The 27,996-nt window shown below is 50.0% G+C and overlaps 6 protein-coding genes across 6 annotated transcripts; 3 read left to right on the top strand and 3 right to left on the bottom strand.

The window, feature by feature from the left end:
• The first annotated feature begins 38 nt into the window (after positions 1 to 38).
• Positions 39 to 2,613, top strand: LOC6590314. The gene is made up of 2 exons (XM_002015823.2): positions 39 to 2,306; positions 2,373 to 2,613. The coding sequence occupies exons 1-2, from the start codon at positions 39 to 41 to the stop codon at positions 2,595 to 2,597; spliced, it is 2,493 nt and encodes an 830-aa protein (XP_002015859.2). The 3' UTR covers positions 2,598 to 2,613.
• On the bottom strand, positions 2,574 to 3,513 carry LOC6590313 (bromodomain testis-specific protein). The gene has a single exon (XM_002015822.2). It carries the CDS (start codon positions 3,416 to 3,418, stop codon positions 2,621 to 2,623), a length of 798 nt encoding a protein of 265 aa, XP_002015858.2. The 5' UTR covers positions 3,419 to 3,513; the 3' UTR covers positions 2,574 to 2,620.
• Positions 3,514 to 3,587: 74 nt separating this feature from the next.
• On the bottom strand, positions 3,588 to 4,373 carry LOC6590312. The gene has a single exon (XM_002015821.1). The coding sequence runs from the start codon at positions 4,371 to 4,373 to the stop codon at positions 3,588 to 3,590; it is 786 nt and encodes a 261-aa protein (XP_002015857.1).
• Positions 4,374 to 19,211: 14,838 nt separating this feature from the next.
• Positions 19,212 to 22,272, bottom strand: LOC6590311 (aminopeptidase N). The gene is made up of 5 exons (XM_002015820.2): positions 21,776 to 22,272; positions 21,557 to 21,712; positions 20,090 to 21,500; positions 19,537 to 20,036; positions 19,212 to 19,469 (listed from the first exon to the last, which is right to left on the bottom strand). The coding sequence occupies exons 1-5, from the start codon at positions 22,270 to 22,272 to the stop codon at positions 19,253 to 19,255; spliced, it is 2,781 nt and encodes a 926-aa protein (XP_002015856.2). The 3' UTR covers positions 19,212 to 19,252.
• On the top strand, positions 22,265 to 23,251 carry LOC6590310. The gene has a single exon (XM_002015819.2). It carries the CDS (start codon positions 22,316 to 22,318, stop codon positions 23,030 to 23,032), a length of 717 nt encoding a protein of 238 aa, XP_002015855.1. The 5' UTR covers positions 22,265 to 22,315; the 3' UTR covers positions 23,033 to 23,251.
• Positions 23,252 to 26,497: 3,246 nt separating this feature from the next.
• LOC6590463 lies at positions 26,498 to 27,070 on the top strand. Its single transcript, XM_026986442.1, has 2 exons — positions 26,498 to 26,558; positions 26,624 to 27,070. The coding sequence occupies exons 1-2, from the start codon at positions 26,545 to 26,547 to the stop codon at positions 26,880 to 26,882; spliced, it is 273 nt and encodes a 90-aa protein (XP_026842243.1). The 5' UTR covers positions 26,498 to 26,544; the 3' UTR covers positions 26,883 to 27,070.
• Positions 27,071 to 27,996: the final 926 nt, after the last annotated feature.

Genomic DNA, 27,996 nt, shown 5'->3' with positions numbered 1-27,996 from the left:
GGATTTAAATTGAAAGTAAAGAAAATTATTGCGTGGAAATGAGTAGCGATCAGAAGAGACTGAATGAATTCTTCAAGAAGCTCGATTTTGCCAAGTGGTACACTGGCATCTCCGAGTACCAGCTGGCGGCCATTGGCGGCATCTCCGACGGACTGCAGGACGACTTTGAGCAGGGAACCGGCTTCCGGGTGGAGGAGTGCCTGAAGATGCTCGGCGTCCATCCGGTGATCGGCATGCGGAAGATTCTCGCCATGGTGCGGCTCAGTCGGGGGAACGATCTGGCCTTCCTCTTCTTCGTCCTCGAGGGATACTACAAGACACGCCACAAGGACGGCGTCTACAGCACCAACGAAAAGCTGCTCATGATCGCCATATCCAAGATTGATCTGCTGCCCACGCTCAAAGAGCTGGACCGGATCCTACCACCGCCGCAGCTGAGTCGCCTGGATGCCCAGTATCTGCAGCGGCTGAACCGAGATTCGGTAAAGCAGCCCAAGAGGTCCACCGCTGCACTGACCAAAAGGTCGAAGGCCACCAAGAAATACGCCAGAAATCCGTACAGCCAGCGCTTGCGGCGGCCCGTGTCCAATCCCACGTGCTACGCCCCCAAGGAAGAGCCCAAGCTTGTGGTCAATTTTCCCTTTTGGGCGCGGGGTGGTGCGCCCGACTACGGAAAGTCGCGCGATCCCCACTGGTTTTCCGTCTACAAGCTCGATCCGGGGAAGCGTGTAGTGAAGCGCACCCTGGACGAGACCATCGACAAGTACTTCCAGCTGATGGAGTTGTCAAGCCAGGTGGACACCAATGAAGAGTCGAAACTGGCCTACGAGAAGGACAAGCAGCAGCCGATGTTCAAGGAGCCCGTCCTCTGCACGTACCACCAGGTGATGCTCGAACAGGCACAGCAGCTCAAGGATGAGCTCACCGTGAAGGCACGGGACCGTTGCCTGGAGATGGCGGACCCCAGGCTGCCGAACAGCAGGGTGCGGAGGAAGCGCATCATCGACCAGCTGGAGTACGACATCGAAGCGTCCTTGGAGCGGTACTACCAGGCCATGCGCACCGATCAGCTGAAAGTGCTGGCCCTCAAAGACGACAGCTGTGTGGTGTGCCAGGAGGCGCTCGTGAAGATAGCCTGGCCCAAGCCTGGCCAGAAGGCGGGAAGGGCTCTGGTGGGAGAGCACTGCCCCATGGCGCATACGGCCACCACTGAGGCATTCACGGGTAGGCGGTTGAGCGGCGGTGGACTCAACAGCGAACCCCCAGAGACGGAGGAGGTGTCCTTCAGGTTGGCCGGCGGTGGCCTGCACATGGACAAAATCGACTTCAACCTGGAACCGGTGCCGAAGACCCCAATCGAGGTGGACGATTGCGAGGGCCACTCGGAGGCACCCAAGTCGCACATCACCTTTCTCTTGGATGGGAAAAAGATCAAGGACATGGCCCTGCCCCGGGCCAAGCCAGTGAAGCCCTCTGGCTGCAAGTTCTACAGCACCATCAAGCACACCAGGAAGAGCTTCTTCCGGGCACCTGGCGACCACTTGCCGTACAATTTCCGGTACCATCGAGTGCTGCAGTCGGGCCAACCAAAGCCCTACGACATGGCGAAAATCATCACAAAGTCGATTGTAAAGGCACTCGAGAAATCGCAGAACGAGGAAATGACTGGCGAAACCTGCTCATTCGTACAACCCTTCAAAAAGCTGCTGCCAGAGCTGAAGAATGAGGAGCGGAACAGACAGCAGTATCCAGCCTCGAAAGATTCCACTTTTCCCTCGTCTGAAACCACAGAATCCTTGGACGAATCGAGCGATCACAGCACCCGCAGTCACGTGGATCACAAGGTGGAAATCGTGGATGCTGTGGTGCGCTGTGCCAAGGCCATCTGGACAAAGAAGGCGGCCATCAAGAGGGCCGAAATGGATCGCAATGAACGGGCGAAATCGAAACACTCCCCCAGACCCGAGGTGTTGCACTACGACATGGAGCACTTTAATCCTGATGATGACGAGCTCATGGATCGCATGCTGGCCGACGGCATGAGAGAGCTGAAGAAGAGCCACCGCTTTGTGCTGGCCACCCTGCCGGACTCCCACAAGATTCCCGTGCTCCGGCAGTGGATCAAGCGGCGTTACGGCAAGGTCTACTCTTGGCGCGAGCTGCAAGAAAACCTCAACGAATCGTTGAAGGTCTTCGAGAAGGTCACGAGGCTGCAGAGCAATCCTCCCAGGCCGGACAAAATGGGCTTAACCACTATGCCCAAATCTAGGCAGAACTATGCCTACCACAAACAGACCATGGCTGAGGTAACTATGCGATGCCCGACGGGTATGAGCGCACTTATTGCACATCTCATCCCATCTCATCTGCAGGCGGATCGAGTAAAGATCGCGTACTTCACGCGGCTGAACAATGCGTACTTGGAGCAGATGACCGCCTGCTGGTATGCCATGGGGAACTACCTCTGTCCGGGCGGACCTCCGCGGAAGACCTTCTACGCCTACATGGCCTCCAATCACAAGGATCTGTTGCGGGTCAAGCCCTGGAACGGGGAGCACATAGACCACCGGAAATTTGGCGATAAGAAAAACAAATAAAACTTTATTCCCCGGCTAAGGCTTCATTCACAACTAGTCGATAGGTAGATCTTGGAACGGGTGCGACGGCCGGAACTATGATCCTTGCTGGCCAAGTACCTCACAATGGAGCACTTCGTCTGGGTCTTCAGGCTTTCCAAGTTGAACTCCATGCCGCCGTTGATGATCGGGATGTTCTCCATCTCCTTGATTATGTGAATAACCCTGTGCAGGACTTCACCCTTGAGCTCCTGGAGCCTGTCGCCAAGATGATTATTCTCCTTGGCAGTCCATGGACGCACGGCAGCCTCATTCGCCGAACGGCTCTGGAGCTGTTGTCGACGGGCCCTAGTCATTTTTACGCCCCCATCCTTATGCGGATTAATTGGTGCGTCAGGGATCGTGGCGATCGGAAACATGCTGCTTACGTCAGTCTCGGTTATGGTGTCGCTACTGTCAGTGGAAGCGATCTCGAAAAACATAGCCTCAAAGATGGCCTGCAGTTTCTTGGCCATTTGGTGGCACAAATGGTCTGGCGTCGTGTACAGATACGTGTTGTCGAACATCAGGCGCACGTCCCGCACAAATTCATCGGCATTCACGTACAGTCCGGCCTGGAGGCGAGTCCTGATCGAGTTCAGATCCATGGGCTTCTTGACAATCTTGTGGTAGTCGTGCAGGCCCAAATATGGTGCATCTATCGGTTCGTAGAATATCCAGGCCAGTTTCTTGTATTGGCTGGAGAACAGCTTTCTGATGATGGCCTTGCAGGCGTTGCTCTCCGGAAAAGGCTCCGGGTTACGGTTGCGGTTACGGTTACGGTTACGGTTGCGGTCCGACATTATTTTTCGGTGAAAATAAAGCAATAAGAATTTAAAGGCAATATGAAAATAAACAAGCACACGACGTCACTCTGAAATCGAATGAGTTGGCAACGCTGCAGCACAGGGTTGCTCTGACTACCGGAACTAGTTCTCATGAACGTTCGGTTAAACTTTTAGTGTGGAAGTATTATTTTTCAGTGAAAACATTGAATTTGCGTATGTTATATGTGGTGACGATCCAGGGGCTCGAATCGGAGATTAGCTCCTCGGCGGACATCAAGTGGGGCGTCGAATAGTTGCGGCGGAAGCGCATGAAGAGCTCGACGAACACGTGCGGCAGACTGTGATCGGGCTTGGACAGCTGCTTCTTGAAGTGGGAATCCACCTGGATCAGAGCCTGCTTCATGGCGTCCAGATCCGCCTTGGACTCACAGTCGGCCACATGTCGGAGGCCCAGCATGGCCACATCTACGACTGCATAGCGCAGCCCGAATACGTTGCACAGGTCCACGTTTATGGGCACCGCCTTCTTGATGTCCTCCGGGCGGAAACGCATCAGATCCGCGCAGCACTCGTGGGGCAGTTTGCTGGCCTCCCTGGCCATTTGGTAGGTCACATTCGAAGTGTAAAACTCGTCGACCATCTCGGGCTTGTCCCGCAGTTTCCCCATGTCCGACATTTTGACCGCCAGCGCCTTGGTCTGCTCCAGGAAGGCGTCCTGCCGGAAGTCGTGGTCCCAGTACCAGCGCAGCCTCCACAGCTGGAGCTTGCTCAGGCAGTAGCTCAGGGGACTGTACTCAAGCTTCAAGTGCGGCACAAAAGTACCCTTCACAATCATTTTGCTCGAGTTCCTTAAGCTGTTCGGCATCATGCCGAAACATTTCGCGTTGAGGCACTGTCTGATCGGGAGGCACATCAGCGGATTGCGCGGCTTGGCCAGTGGGCTGACGTTACGTATAAACACGTGAAACATCTCTTCGTTGCTACCGATTTTCAATTTCAATTCCGAATATTGTAAGTGACTGTGAGATTCATCCTGGACTCCCAAAGTCACGGCTACTGCGATGCGAGAGACGGCCCCAATTCAGGGTTATTCCGGCAAACATATTCGTCGCATAGTTAATTATTCAAGTGCTCCAAGTTGTCCGGCATTTATCATAATGAATGTGGGCGAATGTCTGGACCACAGGCCGCCTTTCCCCCGGGAAAGTTGTTGCTCCCCCTTCCCCCGCACAGAAGTTAATCTAATTCAGGCCCAATGTCAACAGTCCCTTTTCAGACGGAAGACAGGCGCAAATATAAATGTATTGAAGCAAACATTGGATGGACCTCCAACTCCCCTCCCCCTCCACCTCCCCGTCCCCTCGCCGCAAGGCATCCCACAGAGATTTTGCGATTTTGCGTCCAAAAATTTCATCGGTCAACCGCTGACGTCAGTTATTTTAGGCGCTCTGTTAGTTTTGGGGCAGCCATCAGAAATATATGTAGTTTGCTTTGCATATTATTTTGTTGTTTATACAAATATACCCTTTCAGATGGTATTCTGGCATCTATCTAGCTTTTGTGATGCAACTTTGTTTCGTAGAAAGCCTTGCGCTGGGTTACTGTGGAGGCATTGCTCTGAGAGGTGGATCCACCATCATTACTCATTGACTAGTATTCATGAGTAGAGGTGGACATGGCTCTAGGCAAAAACTCCCCAAGCAAGACCTCCACATTTGGGAGCCATATTTCCCGGTTACCTTTGGGTTTTTGCCCTTTTAAATCTCAACAGTCAACTAGTCAACGTTTAACAGAGGTACAATAAAATCCCCTGTTAACACAATTCCCTAATGTTGGTTTCCTATATACCGCAAACTTGAGTTCCACCATTCGTTGGCCTTGCCTGCTGTTAGCTTTTGCTTCCCCTCCTGCTAACTTGACTTCCACATTCCCCTGCTGTTAGCTTTCAATGCACGAATGCAATCGCTCTCTTTACCTGTTAGCTTAGATTCCATAAAGAGCGTGGCGCAGCTGTTAGCCATCATATCTTACGGCAACACCTTTTCAGTCTTACGTGGACGGCATTGGGACGTGGAGCGTGGGGCATGGGACATGGGTCATGGGGCAAATTCCTGCTTATCGCATGGCAATTACACCCGAACTCTAACGACTGACCCACTTGCGGCTGCAGGGGGGATGACTGGGAGAGGGTCTGTGCCTGGGGCTGACCTTTGGCACGCACTTAAACGCATCGCTCTGTATGGGTAAACGACGACGACACTGCACCGCAAAGGGAAGCCACGATATGCAAAGCGGGCTTAAGGCGCGAGTAGCTCCAATTAAAATCGAGTTACCATGCTGCTCCTCCTGTTCCTCCTGTTCCTCCTGTTCCTCCCGTTCCTGCTCCACCAATTGAAAATTATGCATGCAAAGGCAATCCACAACACGAGTATAGCAGACAATTGGAGAGCACATCCGAACGGAGAGGGAGAACCAAAGCGGTGGTTAAAAACGCAGGAATTACTTGGGCTCCGACATGGGATTCCTCTTAAACCTGTCGATTCATTGATAGCTGGTTGTCTGAGAGACGTCTGGAACCTGTTTTCCCAGCGATCAGGCGAGCCAGCGATGATGCAATTTCCCTTTCTACCAGCATTGTCAGAGGTTTCTAGATAACACCCCAGCCCCTACCCCTATCCCGAGCCCTGGGGCAAATCAGCAAATACGAATTCCCGCCACACTCAATCAGTTGACAGATGAAATTATACACCTCGGGCCTATGGGCAGGTGCTAAAAGGATCGCCACGGGATCACGGGGCCCTGTGCCCTCCTCACACATCAAACCCAACAAAACGAGAAACGTGTGAGGCTGTCAGAAAGAAGCCCCCATACGTGCACGTACCTGGGCCCGCATCTCATTGGAATCGGGCGATAGTAGTCCCTGTATAAGAAAGAGCGGCAGGAGTTGCACAAAAAGCGGCAATATGAAAGCCCAGCACAAAAAAATGAAGAGACAGCAGTAGAGAAGGTTCCGCACAGAAATGAGAAGATATGAGAAATGTACATTTGGACAGGCTACACACGGGACACAGGCAGCGAGAGAGAGAGAGGGAGAGGGAGACAGTCACATGTCAAACATTCTTTTGACACTTTGTCATAGCATCTCCCAGTGACACTTGTCAGCAGTCGGATTTCGCATTTCGGTGGAATGGATGCTGCTGCTGCTGCTGCGGCGGTGGCTGCGGATATGTGCCGCAGTTGATTTATACCCATACATTTGCACATACACTTGTGCTTTCTGTATCTGCTCGCGTGTCGGTGTGTATCCGTATCCCCATGGCATTTACTTATGAATCGCTTTGAATTCAATTTTGCTAATGCATGATGAATGCCTGCGACACACCGCATCGTCAATCGTAGTCCCTTTTTTGTTATCTTTTTTTTGGGTAGGAGCATACTCTCCGCTTTGGTGAGATCGGGGGAAGCTTTTTGGGAGCTAATATATAGGACATATCCGAGGGATTGGTCTGAGGAATACTTGAGAGATGTACAAGGCGAAAAAAATAAGATATTTTTTGCCTTTAAATTTTCATTTTAAAAGATTTTCCTTCCCCTCCATAAATAACTAATGGAAAATATAGATGAAAACCATCATTGATCGAACGAAAAGGATTTCCTAATCGTTTCTAAACCTAACACAAGCCTGTGACTGTCCGAAGGAACCCCCTCCATAAGAATATGTTTGCAAGCCCCCACAGAACGGAATTCCTTTAAGGTCATAGCACCATTTAGCCTCCGAAAATGTCCTTTCCCTTTCAAAACTCGATTTCAACCTTTCACCCTGCCCGGAATATACAACTTTTCAAGCAGAAAATATGATAATCAGTCTTGAGAGAAACTTTCGTTGGAAGAGCCCCCACCCGTGTGGGTGGGGGGGATTCGGCTGGAACTAACCCAATTAGCGGGCCGCCGAATTGAGTGAACAGTTTTGTTCTTTAACTAGCGATGAGATGGCGGCCATTTATCAGGGCATCTAATCTAATCCTTTCAGTGGTCAAATAAATTAAAATGGAAAGCCTTTTTCGCCAGCCACTAAATTACACCAAAGATAATTAGCCAACCTGTGGGTGGGGATGGGGTCTTTATTAGGTCTACGACCCAGCGCTCTCGGCGGAAGTGGGCGTGGCGGTGGGGAGGCGTCCATGGAGCAAAAACAGAAATTATAAAATGGTGTAAAATGATAGAAGGACGCGGCCAGACGAGGCAGCCATCCAGCCATCCAGCCGTCCTTGGCGTCCGCTGCGCCGTCCCAGCGCCTCGCTGGCTATTTCCGTTGGCAGGCATTTTTCCAAACGAAGTTTGCAAGTAATCATGAGAAGGTAATTTAATAAAAGCAAAATCGAGTAACATAAAACTAATTTACGGCCTGAAATTGGCTGTGAAAAGCGGCGCACAGCATCAGCGGCACAGACCATGGGGCATGTGGAAAATCAGCAACTCGGAGGAGTCCTGGCCGTACGGCAATTGAGGGCGGGGTCGATTCAGGTCAGGGCTGGTCAGCTTTGAAGTTCAAGGTTAAACACAACTCACGTTTTGAGGGGAACACTCGGCTTTTGGGTTCTTTGGGGTCCAACCAGCTGTAATAATAGACCCGCCCAAGGAGAAGGGATAAGCAGTTCGACATGTCCGGCCATTGTCGGACACAGGAGCAGCAACAATGAGCGGACACAAAAATCGAGCAACTGCTGACACACATGGGGGGTGGCGCACTCCTGCTCCTGCCCCTGCCCCTGCCCCTGCCCCTGCCCCTGCCCCTGCCACACTCGACCGCACGTATGACAAAACAATTTGGAAGCATATTTATTCTACATATTTCTCTTTCCCTCCCTGCCTCCCTGCCTCTCTGGGCTTTGGACTTTTGGCCAGTGTCCAAGCGGTGGAAATATGCTGCCACAAAATGTTGCAAGGCCAAGAGCTGCAGCAAATATTGCTAAAAATTCGAAAGGACAACATGTTAAAGTTTAAGCAAATATCTTTGCCACTGAGCAGGGTCCTGGCCTGGCCCGTCCTGTCCTGTCCTTTCGTTTCATTTCGTTTCGTTTCTATTGGCCAGCCTGGCATTCTCCATGGCTGCAACATGCCACTGCAACTGCCACTCCGACTCCATCTCTCTCCCTCTACCGCTCTATCTCTATCTCTGTTTCATTCCAAATCAAAGTATTTAAGCAGGAATTTCCACATATTCGAGAGGGTATGTGCTGTGTGTCTGTGTGGCTGTCCCTTTTGCTTTACTTAAAACTTGCTTTAATGCCACTTTATGCTTCGGCATGCCGCAGAAAAACTGGAGCAGCAGTGGGCCCCCAGCTGGAGACGACGGAGATGGGTATGTGGTGTGGGGAAAGTTTCTTGCCTACGCAAATGAGACCCAATTTCGAGAGGAGCAACTTCGCGGAGTAGGTCACGCGAGCCATCAAAAGAAGAGGCCGGAGAGGCGCAACTCAAAAGGGGGGGAGGGGGGAACTCGAACAGTTTATTTGGCAAGAGTTTTGGTAATTGAGTGAAAAATAGTTGGCAACAGCTGCTGCCAATGAGCATTCGCTTCAGATGAATCGATATATTCAAAGGAGCAATACTGCGCTTGTCTTTGAGCACGAACTCAGAGCATCTGGCTGCGATTAGCATATGTTTTCCTCCAGCAGGCTCCTGATGAACTCTAACAGATAGCCCCAGGACCCAGAGAATATGTCGCCAAACCATTCGCAGATGTTTAAGCCTCCACTTGTGCCCCCACACGCGGCCCATAATCCAGAACAGAAAACAGAAATGTTAAAATCCATTTTAATTTCTATTATGCAAATTTACTCAAGTGCCATGTGTCGGGGAGCTGTCCGGGCCCCATCACTTTTAGAGCCCACTCCAAGGGCCCCTCCGCCCAGCCACCCAACCGACACACATGCTGGAGGATGCGGCCAGTGGCAAGTGGCAGAGTCTAGTCGCCGGATTCGCCTTGTCCCGAATGCATAATAATATCATTATAGAGACGAGCCATGCCCCAGCCCGGGCTCGGGGTCAAGACTGGACCCCAGCCCCAAAGAGGAGGCACAACTGTTCTGTTCGGGTCTCAGTCCTAATCCTGGCTACGGTTTCGGTCCCAGTTCCGAGCAAAAACTTTTAGCTAAAATAATTTTTGGACAAAAATTTGAATGCAGAAATTCCCGTAGCTGCTGCTGCCGCTGCTGCTTCTGTTGCAAGCCCTTCATTTTTGACATGGCCAATTCAATTTATGAAAATACTGCACAAAGGGGAACCGGCCATATGTGGGGCACTGAGAAGCCCAATTTAAATGCTTGCCGAGTGACACATGCGACATGGAGGCAGGGTCTGGGACAGCAGATGGAGCTGCGAAAGCAGAGGATTCGGCAGACGGCAGTGAGATCAGGAGGAGCAGCAGCAGCAGCAGGAGACAACATTGCTGACGACAAAGCAAAGTGGGTCAAAAATAGAGAAAAAATGCGAGGCATTTCTCGCGGGTGTCACAGCCAAGCACACACATGCACACATGCACACATGCACACACGCACACCTCTACCACCCCCGCTTCGCACATGTTAAACATCCTCGCGCCCTTGTCCTGCCTCTCAGCCCCCCGCCCCCACTCCCACGTCTCTGGCCACAAAGGCCCAGCGGTGTCAGCGGCGGCACTTTGACATTTTTGGAGCAATGTGCCCTGCGGCTGGAACGAAGGCGAGTGGCAACAGGGCAGCCAGTGGGTCTTGAGCTGGAGCCCTGACTGAATCCGGGACTGGGGCATGCTCTCTTTCTCCTTCCGCTTGGGTGAAAGGCAAATCATGTGCGGCAGCGGCAGTGGCAGCGGGAGCAGCAACAAATGGAACAAACAACAAAAAATTACATTAGTTTTACTCAAAACGAAGTTGCGATACCCTTCGGAGGCGACTATACGCTTGGTGCCTGCTTGGGGCCGCAGGATTTGTGCAGGAAACGGACCCATGCAAGTATTCAGTATATACCGAGTTGATCAGAGCCGCACCCTTAGACCAAAGCCAACACAGCCCTCGCTTGGGGAGGGTATAACAATGCAACATGCAAATAGAATAAATGGAGCAGGACCGTCGAAATGGGGTACTGGCAGCAGGACGAAAACAGAAATGAGGATAGGAGGTGTGGGGGAGTGGGGGACTGGCGGACTGGGGGAAGGAACCACGACATTGATTTCGCATTTGGCATTCGGAATCGTGCTCGGGGGCTTCCCCCAGAGAGAGGCGCGAATCAGTTTACGTATGTCAATGGCGTTCGTTTCCTTTTTGTAATAAAATTTTATGAGCGCCGTCGCCGTCACCGTCGCCTCGGCATTGTCAATTTTTATTGTTATTGTTTCGGCAACATAAACTTGAAATCGATTAGAGCGAGAGAGCCAGCATACAGCACACAGAATCGAGTGCAGCGGCGAGAACGAGAGCGAAGGAGACAGCGCGACAGGAGCGGCAGGAACCACAACTTTCACAAGTCAAAAAGCTCAAGTGACAAAGTTTTCTTTTGATTTATGGCCCGGAATCAGGAAAACGCATAGAACGCCACCGATTCCCCAGCTCCAGCCAATTCTACAGCCAATCCTCCTGCTCCAGCTCCTGCTCCATCTCTGGCTCTGACTCTGACTCTTTCTGCCAAGAAATCAAAAGTCATCGTCGTCATTCGGCCAGATAAGTAAAAGCCAAAAAAAGAGGATAAAAATTAAGGCAAGCAAAGTCAAAAAGTTGGCCCACAGGCTGAACAAATAAATCACACAAATTAAACACAGAGCCAGCGACCAATGCAATTGGATGTCGGAAAGTTGAAAAGTTCTTCTGCACGACTCCACTCATCCTGGATGGGGGGGGGTTCTCCGAGAACTGAAGACGTAGCAGATTGTGCCAGTCGCTTTTATGATGCGGCCAGCAAAAGTTCTCTCCTCGGCGACTGGGCTTTCTCCTTCTTATTTTTGGGGGACGGTGCCCCCCATTTTTTATGCATTTCCCTTAATTGCATCAAACTGGGCGATTGTTTGGCCAGGGAATTGGCCAAATAAATTGTTGTTGACAAAGCAAGTAAGCGATATAATGTGCAGGACAGATCTGGGAGGTACTTCGAAGTGCAGTAAAGGCCAAAAATTAATACTCCTCTTAGCCTAGAGCCAAGGATTTCTTATAATCACTGTATCCCCACCATATATATGTACTTCCTCCAATTGTCGGCCAATCATTTCGACTTATCAAATTCCCATTAACAACCGATAACTCCAGGACTCCATTATCCCCGTTATCTGCGAGTCCCAGGGAGGGTCTCTCTCATGAGATGATTGCTCGACGCATTCACACGTAAGTCGTTTGTAATTTAGTCGAGTTCATAATCATAATTATTATGGGCTGGGGTGGTGGCATGTGGACTGCCAAGCACTTTCCCGAGTTCTTTGGGCCTTTATTTGCCTCCTTTTTTGTGCGGTGCTCTTGTCCTGCCACTTCCTGTACGGGTGTGTCCATAACATGCGCAAATAACATAATTTCTGGCATTAAAATCAATTTTCATCTTTCCCCAGACGCCGTCAATTGTAGCAGCTGCTCCCCAGATTTTCTTTCACTTGTACGAGTACGCCGGAATCGTTTCCGTTCTATTTGCCATGAATTGGCCGTGGCATTGTCGTGAAAATAATGCAAATAGTAATTTCTGGAATTGCCTTTTAGCTGCCATCGGCCCCATGCCATAGTCAGTGGCAGAGACGGAGACGGAGCCAGAGCCAGAGTCAGGGTCCGGGTCCGATTGGACTTGGAGATTTCTGGTCGAGAAGGCCTGCTACTCTAATGACAATGGCATCATTTTCATTCCCATTCCCGATGTCGTGGTCGTTGTCTGCGGCTGAAATGGCGCCCACCGACAATGTTCCCTAAAATTGTCGACCAGACAATATTTTCCACACGACAATCATACTCGTAATGGCAGTGTAACGGACGGGGACACCGGACACCGGACAGCGGACAGCGGCTCCGCAGGGAAATGGCCAGCACTTTAATCTGTAAGTTTCATCGCAGACGAAAAAGGGAAGACCTTAAAGGCTTAAGCGAGAGTGTCAGGAAGGGCCCACAGAGAGAGTTCTCCGAGTGAAATAAACATTGCGAAATAATATAAATGCGAAATATATGGGTAGCCCCTGCTTAGCGACGGGTGGGGTGGCGGTGGCGGTGGGATTGGGGTGCTGCTCTGAATGTGTGAAAAATGAAGGGAAGTGCCGCGACGCTGAGGCGGAAATGAAAAATGCACGAGTAAGAAGGAACGGAAATGCTACCAGCAGCGATAAGAATGCTTTACGGTACCCAGCAGAAGGCACGAGAAAATGAAGATGAAGACGAAGACGAAGAAGTAAACAAACAAAGAGCGAAAGAGAGAGTAATACACTCAAGAGTAGAAAAAGGCATTAAGAGCCGTATAGTCGAGTGGGCATGTGTTCCGGGCATGTGAGGAGAACAACGAAAGAGTCCAAGAAAAAAGGAGTCGTAATCTTTGCATACGAAATTTTAATTTGCGAAACTCTACCGAAGACTGGATGCAGATATGAATCGTAGAGTTCCAGGGCAGACAGATTTCATTCGTTGAGGAATTCTTGATCAACTCGGATCTGGAACCCTTGGGATCTTGGGAACTAAAAATCCAAGTAGCCTTTACTTTGCACCCTGATACGCTCCCAATGTTTATCTGTTTATCTTTGGAAATTAGTCCCGTTGCGGTGCTCTTGACTCCACTGCCTGAGATGGACGGAGAACATGTGTCGTTCAATTGCATGTTGAGCGCTAAATTGAGGGGCCCCAAGAGCCCCATCAGGCATCGCATGATTTGCGCTAATTGCGAGTGCAAGCATCTGTGAATGCGTCGCGTCGCGTCGTCAAGTGGGTGGACTGAAGTCCACTTCCACCGTCAGCTCTGACTCCACTCGAAAGAAATCAGAACGTGCCATTTGGCCAGATACTCGGGGCACTCTCAGACAATGCACCCAGTCGCAGTCGCAGTCTCAGTCGCAGTCGCAGTCGCAGTCACACTCTCCCTGTCCCGGGCTCCTCGTTCGCTTTTCAGGGTCCCAAATAATTTGCTGCGTGTTTGTTTGGCTTTTCACACCAGCAACTTGTCCGCTTCCGCGAGGAGGTGTCTGTGAGCGAAACAAAAGGCTGGCTCTGCAGACAAGAAATGAGTCATTAGGCAATAAACAAAGCCCTCGAAGGCCTACAAAACAAAGGCAATAAAAACGACAGGGAACGTTGATGGCCAAGGGCCGAGACTTTGGATACCCTTCGTTGCAATCATCAGAGCTTTTCGGCTACTTGCAGCGTCCTTTATTCCGTTTCAGTACACCCTCTGCGTGGGCAGGGTACCACAGGAAGAAAAGGCAAGAAATTTGCACACGCGCTATCAATTTGAAGCCCAACAATGGGACACTTCAGCCCTTCCAGGGGCTATTTCTCGCCGTCCTTTATTATTGTCAGACGAGACGCGTGCCGGCAATCAAAAATAATAAACACCCCTAATTTTGAGGACTAGAAAGAAAAATTGGTTGCATTACCCTGTCGCCTGTCGCCTGTCGTCTGTCGCCTGTCGTGTCCCCATCGGCATACTCCTCCCTGAGATCCCTGGTGCTTCTGTCTGTCTGTCCCTCATTAAAATCAACACCCGACGTCGCATTCAAAGATGATATTTCAGACTTCGTCAACGCCGTCGCATCGTCATTAATATTTGGCGCTTAGGCAAATGCAGCCGCATGAATTGTGGCCAAATCCTCCACTCCACTCCGCCCCCCAGCATCCTGGGGAATATGGGGTTGTGGACCACCCGTTGCGTTTAGCACAATGGCAGGATGACGCGTTGTTTTGTCCATGTCCCAGCAGGAGGAGGAGCAGCACCAGGAGTAGGAACAGGAAGGTGCCAGGCAGCAGAGATTCGGATCTTTCCCTCTATTGTTTGCAGCATCGAAATAATGCCGTTTCATGCATATGCATTCACGTATGGATTTCGCACAGAGGTTGGGACTCCGGCTTGAATACGGCTGTGGGAAAGCCGTGGATGGATGGAATAGAATGATGGAGAGAATGGGACTATACATGGGGATGGGATGGGATGGCATGGGATGGGAGCACAGTGCAGACAATCAAATTTGATGTCAGAATGTGCCGGCGAATAAAAGCGGTCTGTTTAATTTGCATATATTCGTACTCGTACTCGTACTCGTGTGTGTGCAACACAGTTCCAGTTTTCATGTTATTCTCCGGCACTCCGACTCTCCCACCGCCATCCACCCAGCCATTTGGGCCATCCATTTGCCAAAGCGCATCAAAATAATGAGCAGCCGCCCGTAAATATGCTTTAAAATTTGATGAGTTGTCATGAGTCTTGACGGATTCATGAATATGGGAAGAGTGTGGAAGTAGTGCCACCCCCACACTCCACACAGAGGGAGGGAATGGGTAATTACCAGAACATGTTGCAAGCAGAAAAGTGCCCCTTGGCAGGAACGATTATAGCCACCATCGTCACAAATATTAATCCTTTTTGGTGATCGAATTGTGAGCAGGACAGTTCCTGAGAGGCCATGCCAGAAGATACCACGAAGGTTCGATAGGTAGATGGGCAGATGGAATGTATTGAATGGCTCTTTGGGGTCTGGTCTGCACTGCTCTATTGGTTTTCCTCCTCGATGCGTGCTAAAAGTGTTTTTCTTTTTTGGTTCTGTTCTGTTGCCAAAGAAGCCAGAGCAAACACAAATAACGACAACGGCAACAACTACAAGGGGCACTTAAAAGAAGCACGAAGAAAGAGGCGGAGAAACTCAACAAGGAAAAGGGGGAGGAAGGACACCATCTACCTCCATCCAAGCCCGATGCCGGGGGGATTTGTTTTGCACTGCCAAGGTCGTGCCAGGGAGATGACTCTGCTATTCCAGCCACCCCCCCATCAGTGCCCCACTCGGAGCGGAGCCAATCAAGTGCTCGTTGAGGTGGTCAAGTGAATTATTGAGGCATGGGGTTACGGACATGGCTGGCAGCGGACTGAATTTGCATTAGCATCAAGTGCCTGACACTCTCAATATTTATAGAGGTGTCGAGGAGTGCCATTTCGATGATTGCTTATCGATTTAGTGGGAATTAGCCATAACCATAACCATAGCAGTACTGTTATTAATCACTCGAGTGGATCAAATTCCTGTGGGCATCCTCCCTTTTGTCCCTTATTTTACTTCTATTGGACCTACCTCCGAAATTCTTGGAGATCTCGATATCCCAACCCATGAATATATCCCCCCAAATCGCAATCGATTCGAGGCCATTCAACCGTGGCAAAGCCTTTCAAAATTCAACTTTAACAAGCAGCCTGAAAACTGTTTTAAATGCCACGTTTTATCTGTTCTCACAACTCTTTAAAGTCCACGCACAAACACACACACACACACCCAGGGCAATTGCAACTGCAACAGCAGCTGTGGTAGTGGCAGTGGTAGTGGCAGTCGTAGTGGTCGGGGCATGGGGTGGTGCATATGTTGCCACAGAAAATTTAAGGTCTACAAGGGGAAAATGCTGTTGCAACAATAAAATATTTGCAATTTAATTAAACGAAATTAAACAATCTTGCCAGCATTTGTGCAAACATGTGTGGCAATTGTGTTCGCTCGTAATCTAAATTTGTAAGTTGCCATCTCTCTGGAAATCCTGGCAGTTGCAGTTGCTCCTCCTCTGCCCACTGCCCAATCGCCGGACAAGTGGAAGTTTTTGGGTTTCTGGTCCCCCGCCTCTGGTGGTGCAGCATAGCATCTACTTCTGTGGCGATTCCTGAGAACTTTCTTGAATGTCTCCTTGCCTGGCGGCACCAGCACAGGGAGCACAGGCAGCACAGGGAGCAGAAGCAGCAGGAAAAGTGGAAAACAAGAAATAGTTTTCACGTTCTATTTCTTTTTCATAAAATTCAAAGAAAACTGCAGCCAGGCAAAAGGGCTGCCTGGGCAGGAAGCAATAAATGTAAAAGTAAGGCAAAGTTTTCCATTCTGATTATGATAAAGGGAAAAAGGCCGGTGGAAAGCAGGGAGAGATATACTCATTTGGTCAGCAAATCGATTCGGTTCGAGTATCCAGTCGAAACATGCAGTTTTAGCCAAAATACTCGTATATAAATATTTGCACATTCCCCCCTCACAAAACCCACACGCAACTGAAAAGTCAATAAAAGGGATTTTTGCATTGGCCAAAAAGTTTTTAATGAATTTATTTTCTCTTGTCGGTATTAAAACAATGAACAAAGAACAGCCATTTCCCAGCCATTGCCTCTTATGCCCTAATTTATGGCATACACAAAATGTAATACTTACACAAGTTAGACAATAAAAAGCATCGACATCCGATCGAATGGCAGGCAAGCAGAAAGTGCCAGGAATGCCAGGAGCTCTGCTCGTAATTGAAATATATTTCAAGTCCCTGGAAAGTCATCCAGAGACATCAGGGCCTCCATATTCATGAAGATTTATGATGCTGCATGCAAACAGCTGTTTAAAGTTTGATCCCAGATAGCTGTAGGGATACTCTGTTAATACGCTTATATAGAAGATGAAAACCGAAAATTCTCATTTCTGATATCATCGAAAACTATCAATAAGACGGACTGCAATGGCATTTGCTGGGGATTATGGAGCAACGATTGCTTGAACACTGATTGCCACTAGGACCGCACGGCGTAATCGACAATCGACGGAAGGAATTGATAATCTAAACACTTGAATTGAATTGCAATCGAAGCTACAGACAAATAATTGCTTCCACTTAGAGAGCGGGGCGGGGGGCAACCGACTACCGACTACCGACTAACCATGTCGTATTCAATTACGGATAATTAGACTATTTTCCAATGGACTAGTGCTCTCGATGTTATGATGGTGGTGCCTGCATTCGTGCCACGTGCACAGAAATACAATTCCACCCACACACACACACACACAGGCGTAGAGGAATAGATATAGATGGAGCTACGACTATCCACGAGGCACGCATTCGAGAAATTCAATTTTAATGCGGCTATTACATAATTTGATCCTTGTTCTGGCCCCGACACTGAATGCATATTAATTAAGCAACGAAATTTGATTTTATGCTAAGCTGCAGCCGGCATCGGAAGGAGCCACAAACTGCAGGCATGTCGGGGGATCGAAGGAGCTGCAATCCTGTCTTCTGTCTCCTACACTCAAGCTCCTCCTGCCGTTGGGGCAACAGACAATGCAAAGGGCTAACCAAACATAAAACTTTGCCCACAAATTGCTTGCATGACCCCTCCCAAGGCTGGGACTGGGGCTGCGGCTGGGGATGGGGCCAATGAAAATATATCGATTGTTAATGGGAGCTCCAAAGGAGTAGGACAGCTAGAAATGTCCTGTGGTCTGTGGCCGACTTGGATTTTCGACGGCTATTTCCATAACAATTTCATGGATGTCTGATGCCTGATGTCTGATGTCTGGTGCCTGTGGCAACTAATTTGACAGGTGAACGATATTAAGCTGCCACTCCGCTCGCGACGCTCGCGACGCTCCAATTCAATTAATTTGTGATAAATAAATAAGCAAAAAGTAGCGCTAAAATGCCAATGTCCAGCATAAATATTTAAAATACAATAGTCCGTGTCCGTACTCGCATCCGTGTGTGCTCAGAGCCGTACTCCCGCTCGTACACTGGGCCACAGAGCGCACACACGTCCAGCTGACATCACATTTAATTAATTTAATAACCGCTTTTAACAAGCATTAATAGCGTTAATTTATCTGACAGGACAGCGCCACTTTTCATTTGCATTTATGAATGCAATGAAGAAACTATGTACACATATTTATGTGATATGTACTCTATACATATACTCGAACCTTTATTGGCTTACATATGTATGACCAACGATTCTCTTTGTGGTTTCATCATCAATGGTTTTCCAATGAGTACTCGAAGGCATTTGCTTTAAAGCGAAAGCAAGGATTACCCAATCTACAATTATCTCTTTGGGCAGGAATCCCCTCAATGTCAATCTATATCCATTTAGTTCAGTCAATTGTTTCTAATTGCCTGCTTATACTCGCAGTAGTAGCCTAGATCTGTTGTCAAATGCATTGTGATGTGTAATTGATACAAGATTGCACAATGCCCTCATAATAGTGGAAGCTGACAGATACTTTCAACTGATTGATGCCCTAAGTCTCGTCTCCTGTTGCCAGTGCCATCCATTTATCCCTTTGGCACATCAATTGCAAACGATTAATTTCACTAATTGGCAGCCGTCGATGGAGCAGAGATGACAGCAGCTCGGAGTAGCTCCAAGCCAAACAAAAGGGATAAGTAAATGGCGGGGACAACTTTTTCCCATTGTTCATCTCCTGATCCAGTGCCACTGGCACTGCCATCTCCATTTCGATTCCGATTTCCACCCATGGGGAGAGGGCAGGACATGTTATGACGTACCCGTGTAAACGTCAAATGCCAGAACGTCTGTTTGTGTTCCGAGGCGGAGTCCAGGGACTGGAGAGGTGGAGAGATGGATAGTGTCGGTGTGTGTCCCGTGTCAAGCAATTTACAAGTCAAAGCCGGGACAGGACCCGTTTCTGACAGCCCGTGAGGCCAGCTCCTCCTTTCAATGCTAGTTCCAAGATTTCATCACCATTGCCTTAATTAATACCAAGAACAAGGGGGCCCTGACAGCCCTGAGCCTGAGACTGACTTGACGCGTGTCGCCATTTGGCTCGGACTACGTTCGTTCCTTCAAGAACTTGCGAAAGGAGGGGGATTTCCCCGTTTATTGGACATGGGCTGTGTATGGTTCTTAGATATGCCTCCCCAGAGCCTGGCTGAAATCGCCGGAGCAATCCCTTTGCCATTGCTGGTTCACCTTCACCATATCGAGGGCTTTCTGGAGGGGCTCCTCGAACTGCTTCAAGTCCTTCAATTGCTCCTTCAGTCTTGCCGAATCTTCGGGTCTGTGCAGATTTCCAGCCAGGGTCTGCAGGAGGCTCGTCAGCTGCCGTTTCTTGAACTTTTCGCTGTGAAAAAGTCATCAATTATTCGGTTTTTCGGTGTTCTTTTGGCTTAATTTCCCCCCACACTTACGTGAGTCTTTTGGCATGGGACAGAATGTGGTCGGCCGCCTCGATGGCCACGTTCTCACGTGTCAGTGCGGTCTTCACGGTCAGCATGTAGCAATCGCTGACTTCTTCCTTCTCGGACTGGAGCGTGTAGTCGAGGAACTCCCCAAGCAGACTGATGTTGCGGCTGCAGCCAAGAGCCGACGCATAGATTCCCTGCTGGGGGGCATTCGTCGAGTTCCTGAAGAGCTGCATCACGTGCTGGAAGTTCGCTTCGCCGCCCTGCTCGATGGCGGTGCAGTAGGCCACCTCCTGCAAGTCGGCGGGAAGCTCCAGGAAACCATTTGAATCTCGCAAAAAGGCCTGCCTGGCCTGGGCCACGCAGTCGTCCACGCGGTAGCGACAGGCCTGAGCGTAGATCAGCCGCATTAAGGACACCTCCCTGTTGGTCGAGGACATACTCGTGATGGCGCCCAGCTTGGGCAGGCGGCTATACGGCGCTGTGAGGAGCTTTGCCATGTAAACCTGGAAGAAACGGTGATAGAATAAAGTCCTAAAAGGACCATCTTCGAGCCTACCTTGAACTCTGTTGCCTGCCGACCACTCAATAACATTCCAAGGCGGTCTAAGAGGCCCAGACTTCTCTTCCAGGGCAGGAACTCCTCCTCCCTCTGCAGATACTCGAAAAGGTCGAAGGCCCAGTCGTAGCTGAGGAGTTTTACCGCACCCAAGGCCATCAGATCATCCATTAGCTGGACTCTGTTGTACCCGGGGATGCCCCCAAAGCTTGGATCATTTGCCAGAGTACTGATGATCATCCTCCAGTTGTGCTCGTCATAGTTCACCCGATAGATGACACTGACCTGGGGATTCAGAATGAACCACTCATTGAGTGCTGTACTGAGGGGTAGTTCCACTGTGTGTGCAGAGGTGGGACACTCCAGCCAAGACTGGGGACGAGTGCGCTCAAAGTCGGGATCATTTTGGGAGACCAAACTCAGCGGCACCCACCAGCAGTTGCCTGTGGCGGCGCCTTCCCTCAGGCCTTTCTCCAGGTAAAATCTCGTTTGATTGAGGCTCACGCTTCCCGTTTCGTAGTCCCGAACAGCGGTGACCAGTGGATAGCCCCCCTGCAGCGTCCACGAGTCCATGGCTCGACCAAGATTGAAGTCAGGGTGTAGCACCTTCTCCTCCACGGCTGCCGCCTGCATGGACTGCCACAGATGAGCCTGCTCCACATTTCCGAAGGAGTGTACGGAGAGATAGGAGCGAATGGCCAGCAAGAAGGCCTCCTCGCCGATCATCTTGTGCAGCATGCGCATGATCAGGGCGCCCTTCTCATAGACGTACTCTGAGAACTGCCCGAGGATCTGCGCAGGATCCTTCACCTCTCGGGAAATGGCGCGCGCCGAGCTGGCCGAATCCTGAAGAAAGAAACGTTCCAAGTCCTCTCCTATAAATCGCTCGCCGCAACACCAATCGGGCTGCAGGGCATCCAGGGCCAGATAGGCGAAGTACGTGGATGGGCCCTCCTTCAGCCAGAGATCGTTCCACCATTTCATGGTCACGAGGTTGCCGAACCACTGATGCGCATACTCGTGGGCCAACGTCTTGGCCTTGCCATCCCTTGCCGCCTGCAGATCCTTCGGGCTGTGCACGAACTTGGCCTCTTTGAAGGTGACCAGTCCCCAGTTCTCCATGGCCGAGAACCTGTGGGTGGGCGCTGCCAGCTGGTCGATCTTTCTCAGCGGAAAGTCCACCCGAAAGAGATCCTCAAAGTAGCCGATAACTCTTGGGGCCATGGCGATGGAGAAGTTGGCCTGATCCACCGCCTTGGGCTGCAACCAATTGCGGAAGATCACCCTGTTCTTGGTGTCGCTCTGAACGGTGGCCGCGTTGGTCAGATCGTGGACCGCAAAGGCCACCAGGTAGGTGGATGTCCTCGACAGTTGTTCGTGCTCGCACCAGACATAGTCAAGGAGGCTTTCACTGTGACGAGGAAAAGAAGAGAGAGGCTTAGTAGATCAGTATGATCGTATACTTACTGCTTTCGGCACTGGCGGATCGGCATGTTGCTGAGGCCCGTGTACCGTTTGTGGTAGCCCAGGGTAACGTTAAAAGTGGCCTTCCATGGGGGTTCATCGAAGCAGGGAAACGCCTGGCGGGCAAACGTCGGAGAGAACTGTGTTACTGCCAAGTAACTAATGAATGAAACGTGCGATCAGGAAACCGGCCATCGTTTGTCAAAGAGCAGCAATACTCACTGTTTCTCTTGGGATGCCGCGTCCGTGTAGGAGCTGTTGTAGTAGCCCGATTCTGTTGCATTCAGCGACGACTCAAAGTGCATCGTCAGCTGGTAGGTCTGACCCAACTCCAGATCCCGACACAGGTGCAGCGTGTAGTAATCGTATACCTCATTCAGCTCGATATCCATGTCGGAGAGGCACTGCCTCTCCTCTCCACCAGTAAGCGAAATGCCAGACTTGTCTATCCGCAAATTCCGCGCATGCAACGTGATGTTTCTGGTGGCCTGGAGGACAAGCAGATCGATCCTCACAGCCCCCTCGAAGCGCAGGTCGGAGGCATTCAGGTGGGTCAGGATGCGTATATCATAGTGCTGTGGCTCCAGGGCGGTGGGCAGCCGATAATGATCGTAGACAGCCAGGCTGGCAGAAGGCATCAGCAGTAAAAGCAGGCAGTAAATGGAAGTAGATCCGAGCATGCTGTGGCAATGGAACTGAGAGAGCATACAGTCAAACATACATACTTATATACAGGATTCCCAATTAATAATTTTCCCCAAAATGTTCCTAAATGTTCTGCGCGCCACCACCAAAATTATTGTTGCAGGGAAGCAACCATTTACCCCAACCCCGGCCCCGTGCTGCCGACAGTTTAGCCACGAGCCACCTGTAAAGGTGAGCCAGCTCAAGGACCACCTGAACCTGGCTCGGCTATATCTCCAGGAGCGCTACCTCCTGTGGAGGCTGCGCTACATCCTCGGGCCGGACTTCAGCGCGGAGGAATTCCTGGAGGGAACGTGTCAGGCAACCCTCGCGATGCTGGAGGCAGTGCGTCGCATAGACTGGAAGCGCATTCGAAGCTTCTGCACGGAGGAATTCTCCCTGACCATGTACGGAATCGCCCAGAGGGAAAGTGTGTACGCCAACCTGATGGGACCAGAGGGCTTGGAGCTATCGAAACCCATACATTTGAAGACGAAAGAATGCGACGATGGCAGAAGCTTATTGCACGTGCACCTGGAGATTGTGTTGCTGCGCCGTTTGCCGCCTAAGCCGGATGAGCTGGTGGAGACTGGGCTCCAAGTGCCTGACCACCAAGAGATTCGCGTAGCCTCTTATAAGATCGCATTGCGCAGGGAGCTGTCCGGTCCAGACGGCACAGATCCCGAACACGAGGATTGGGTCTTTAGTTCCTTCCAGATGCAATACATGTCTTTGCTGGGCTTCTGCCCCAAAAGTGGCACATGTTGGTTCATTCGGGCCTTAAAACCGTATTAGATATTCGACTTGAGTGCTCTGGTACCCCGGTTACAGGTTTTTCGGTCGACTGCAGTCACGTCCCAGTTCAACGATCGCCCTCTGTCAGCAGCTTCAAATAATCACAACGTTGACGCCGCTCAAAATTCTACCTGCGATCACGTATATATGTACTCTCCACTGTTCGCAGTCGAAATAAACTGAAAATGCTCTGTTCTTCACCTTCCAAAAATGTTCACCGTACTGAACGCACTCCGGGGCAGACGGCTTTATTTATGGCCATGCCGTCAGTTGACGCTCTCTTGCAACGAACGATTGGAGCGGATCAGGCATGATCAGTGATCACCGATCAGTAATCGGACATTTGTGTATAAGAACCTATAAAAGCCTTTCCTCATTTTGCCATGGTAGGGGAATTGTAATACAAAGTTCACCGAAAAGATATGATAGAACTGAAATCAGACTTGCGTGAATGTTTTGTTCTTTAATTGTATTTTTTCAAGAACAAAAACGAGACCCTGAAAGAAGGCTAAGCGAGTGCCATTTAATTAGGGCCTCCTTCAGTGTGAAATTTGTCAAATTCGACATGCTCTCTCTCTCTCTCTTATGGCTCTGCCCTCCAGAACGCAGTCCCGCATATTAACAATTCCAGTTTCTGTTGCACTTTGAAAAAGTAAACTATGCCCTCCTCCTCTGCCTGGAGTGGGAATGGTGGGGCCGCGGAGGAGGTGGAATCACGGCATGTCGCTTTCGAATGGAACATAAAAAATTGAGGGCTTAATTAAAAAGCAAAAATGTGCTGCGATTTTCCGCTTTTTTAACGCCAACTGCAGAAACTTCCATCCTCCAAAAGAAAAAACAAAAAAACCCCTTGTTGATGGCCAGGGACGTGCCACACACACACACACACACACGCACGCACGCGCATGCAGCATGGGAAAAAGGACCAAAAGACCAAAAAAGGAAGTGAAACTACTTGGTAGCGACTCTTTGTGCGCTCCTTGGAAGCCCACTGCCATACGAAATGCGCTTCTGGTCTCATGTGTCTTTTTATGTCATCTCTTTTGTTGCTCCGCTCTCGTTGTCCACAAATTAAGGTTTTTCATCAGGTTTAGCTCTCGTTTTGGTGCTGTTTTGCAGGGACCATGACTTTTGTTGTTAATTAAAGTTAGGCCAAAAAGGAGCAGGACCTCTCTCTCTCCCTCTGTCGAGGGCTCATTAAAATTGAAATGCGTGTTCGGGTGTGTCGGGCTCCTGCAGGTCCTGCCACCAGGTGGATAAAGTTTCGGCTTGATTCAACAGCAATTCGCTTGATAAATTGATAGGTTGGTGGGCTAGGGAGTACTTATTAAGTATACATTTCGTGTCCTTTGTTTGGTGTTCACTTGACCCGAAAGTTTATCATAAAATTGAGCTTTTAGCCAGTTTTCTGCAGTGCCCAAAGTGCTTGGGACACATTTCTTTGCAACTTCAAGAGCAGATGGATAAAGTGCCATTCTGTGTGTTTTCCGAACAATTTGAAATTAGAATTTGTAAAGCAAGCTGAAAGTCTCACAACAAACTCTTTGCGGGGACCCAAACTACCAGTGTCACTTGTACTGGATGTCCTCCTGTTGTCCTGTACAACGGGATTTGTACTATTGTCCCGAATCAGGGCAATTGCGGCGCTTTAAAGTGCACCACAGCCACATAAATAAATGCTTGCACATTTACTTTGCCCCGCCTCGCCTCGCCTCGCCATGCCAGAGATCCCTCTGCCAAGGCCCTTCCCTTCCCGCCTCCAGCATGTTCCGGGTGTTGTGTACGCTTCGGTTCCTGCTCCCAGCACGTCCATAACTCAACTCTGGCGTGGGAGGTGTTTCTGCTGTCTGCCAGACGCTTTATTTACTTGCAATTTGAAACGGACTCCACTGCAATTCCGATACAAATCCCGAGCAACTTCTTCGCTCTGATTCTGCACTGTTCCGCCTGTGATTCGCCATTCTCTGGAGAGACATTGCCATAACTTTGTATATTGTAATGGCAATGCAATTGGATAAATTTCAGCAGCACACATCACCGGGGAACGAGAACACTTACCCACCAAAGGACAGACGATTCTGAGTCAAGACCAAGCCCATTGCACCCATTAGATGATGGAGGAAGGGACCTCCCTCTTTTAGAAATATCCTATAGAAAATCGATCATATATCGCTGTTGCAAACAACTTCCATAGAGAACGATGGATTGACAGAGCGCTGTGTAATCGAGACATTGCCATCCCTGACGAGCAGCCGCAGTCGCAGCTGGAGTGGACTATGCCATGACAATGGTCCAAGTGCGGCAGCGGCATTCGCTCCATTTTCTGGGCAGTTAGCAAAATGTCACGTAGCAAAATGCGACAGCGTGGTCAACATAATGAATGGGGCCTGCCACCCAGTGCGAAGAGTGTACCAACAGCAAGAGCAGCAGCAGCAAAGAGAGCAGGTGCCCATGCCCGTGTTCGTCCTGCCCCTCCGTGATATCCGTGCTTTCCGTGCTATCCGCTCCAACACATGCACCCCGGGAGTTCATGTCTGGCGTCCATTGATTGCTTTGGCGGAGACTATTGCAATAACCTTTCTTCATGTCGGGCCCAAACGGGCGCTGTGCTCGACCAAATGTCACGACATCTCCTCTCGGTCTCCGCACGGTCTGGCTCGGCTTTGGAAGAGGGACAAAGGAACACAGGGAGACACAGTTGCCTCCAAAAAATGTGTCGATGCACGTGACATTTTCAGTTGCAATTTGCAATCTGATTTTGTTCCCCAAAACGGCTGCAATGCCCCCCATCGAAGGCATTGCGATGCCAAGTTTCAGTTTGCTGGCTGCATAAGTTCAAGGATCAAATTGATTCCCCCGGATGGCAGCAGGTGTGAGACGGTAACTGGCGTGTGGCACCGCCCCAACCCCCCTCCGAGTCCGAGTGTGGCCAGGCGAGGCGTCTTTACATTGTTACACTTGACCAATTCGGATTGCAATTACACACCTGACTGTTCCCCCCATCGAACATGACTTTGATAGTGTCTCAGTGTAGCCGGTGCCAAAAGTGGCCCAGCAACGATTTCGTTTTCCAATCTTCTCCTTGTGCGCCCCACTCTCGGGATTACCAGAGCGGGTACTGAGGCTGTGCCTGGCTTGTAGCTCCTTCCCTAAAAGGCGAAATGTGTAGCCCAACTTCGGGGTAAATGTTTATTAGTATCGTTTCATTCTTCATTAACATTTCTCTATGGCCTGGACTCAATTATATCTTACCTGCTTATTCACTTATCCCCATCCTGTGGCAGTTCCTCTTAAGTAGCTCATTTGCTGGACCTTCACTAGAGTGCTAAATGCGGTCGAGTGTCAGTCCTCTACACCATTTGTTGGATAGTGGTTTATTGATTGGCAGACTTGGAAAAAAAAACCCCTTCAAGAAGGCTTAGAGAAGATTGTCTGACAGGGTACAACAGTATTTCATCGATTCGATATTGAGTAAACGTGTTCCAGTGCCAGCTCAAACCCGGAATCCAAAGATGCCTGCTGATTTGTAAGTGACTTGTGGGGATTAACCATTATTTGGGCAGCTTATCCGTCGCTTACCTCCGTGAACAGTCTTTCGCTGCTCAACAGCCGCGACTCGTCGCTGATCACCTCGAACAATCCCATCATCAATGATCTGGTAAAGCCCATGAGCCTGGAGCTGAGCACCGCCGTGCAGTTGATCGCCAAGACGCGACGCCAGCGAATGCAGGAGCTGTTCGACCAGGAGTACGAGTGGGAGCAGGAGGAACTGTCTCGCCTGGGACTGAGTCGTATCAATGACACTTACAACTGCTGCACTCCCGATGGATTGCGCAAGGTTAAGCTATAGGCTTGCCCTGCAGATTTGTCCTCCAAGGATTCCAAATTTCCATGTCTAATCTTTCCGAGAACCCTCCCTGCTGGAGAATTAAATTCATTTTGCTCGTTATGTTCCCCGCAAGCCTTCCGCTTTTGTTTCGGCTTCTCAGTTTTTCCTGCGGTCAACTGTCGGCCGTATAATAAATTGATTTCGTCGGCTTTGTTTGCGGCCATTAATCTATCTATGTGGGGGCAGGCTCAACGGCCACGCCCCCAGCTCGGATTTGTTGTTCATTGTTTAATGAATGGCAGGCAAATTTGGCCGCCTTTGTGTCTTTGTTTGTGTCTGTGGTCGGGTAAAACCCTTTAGAACGGTGGAGATTTGTGAATGGCTTTTTTCGCAGTTTTCCAGATATTTGTCTCTGTTTTTTTCTGGCATCCTCGCTCCGTTGGACAAAACACAACTGATAATCAGGGGCCTACAAGGCCTAGGCTCAATAAAAGCGCCACTTGGCCGGATTAATTGAAAGCCAAAAGCGAGAGAACTTTTTATCCCAGGAGCGAGGCATGTCCTCTGGTCCTCTGCTCCATCATCATTTGTCATTGTCAGCCAACGGAGTGTGATGGCCCGCTCCATTTTGCATTGGGCCTCTAAGTAGATGAGGGATAAGGACGAGAATGGTGCCCGATTCAGATTCTGTGCCGATTTCCGCTCTCGCCTCCATCCCGCGCTCAATGCACTTGGCTGCACTTCCCGTTTGACTTTTGAGCGCGATTCGACGGCATTATACGAGGGCCGCTCCCTCCCTCGTTTTCGTGTGCATTCAGCGATGCGCTAATCAAATTATAAATCGCACCCATTGGAAAGTCGTTCGTTGCAGTTCCCGACATTGTCATCATCAGCCCAGAGAATCATAATTCTCACAAAAGAAGCAACGAGAGCCTGTCCAGCCCTGCCCAGCCCCATTCCGCCCTGGCCTGCCTCTATGAATTTTTTTCCCCCATTTGAGTTGCTGCGGGGCTGCCATAATGGATGTCAGTGGGGCTGCATCTGGGTCGCAGGTCCATTTGCCCCTTCGTTTTTGCCAAATTTTTGTTTTTTCAGCACGTAATTGTGGGGCACAGCCGAGAACTGTGGGCTGTTC

This window comes from Drosophila persimilis, unplaced genomic scaffold (genome assembly GCF_003286085.1).
Source record: "Drosophila persimilis strain 14011-0111.01,24,50 unplaced genomic scaffold, DperRS2 tig00000002-arrow-pilon, whole genome shotgun sequence".
In the NCBI taxonomy this organism is placed as follows: domain Eukaryota; kingdom Metazoa; phylum Arthropoda; class Insecta; order Diptera; family Drosophilidae; genus Drosophila; species Drosophila persimilis.
This window is presented reverse-complemented; position numbering and strand designations above follow the sequence as displayed.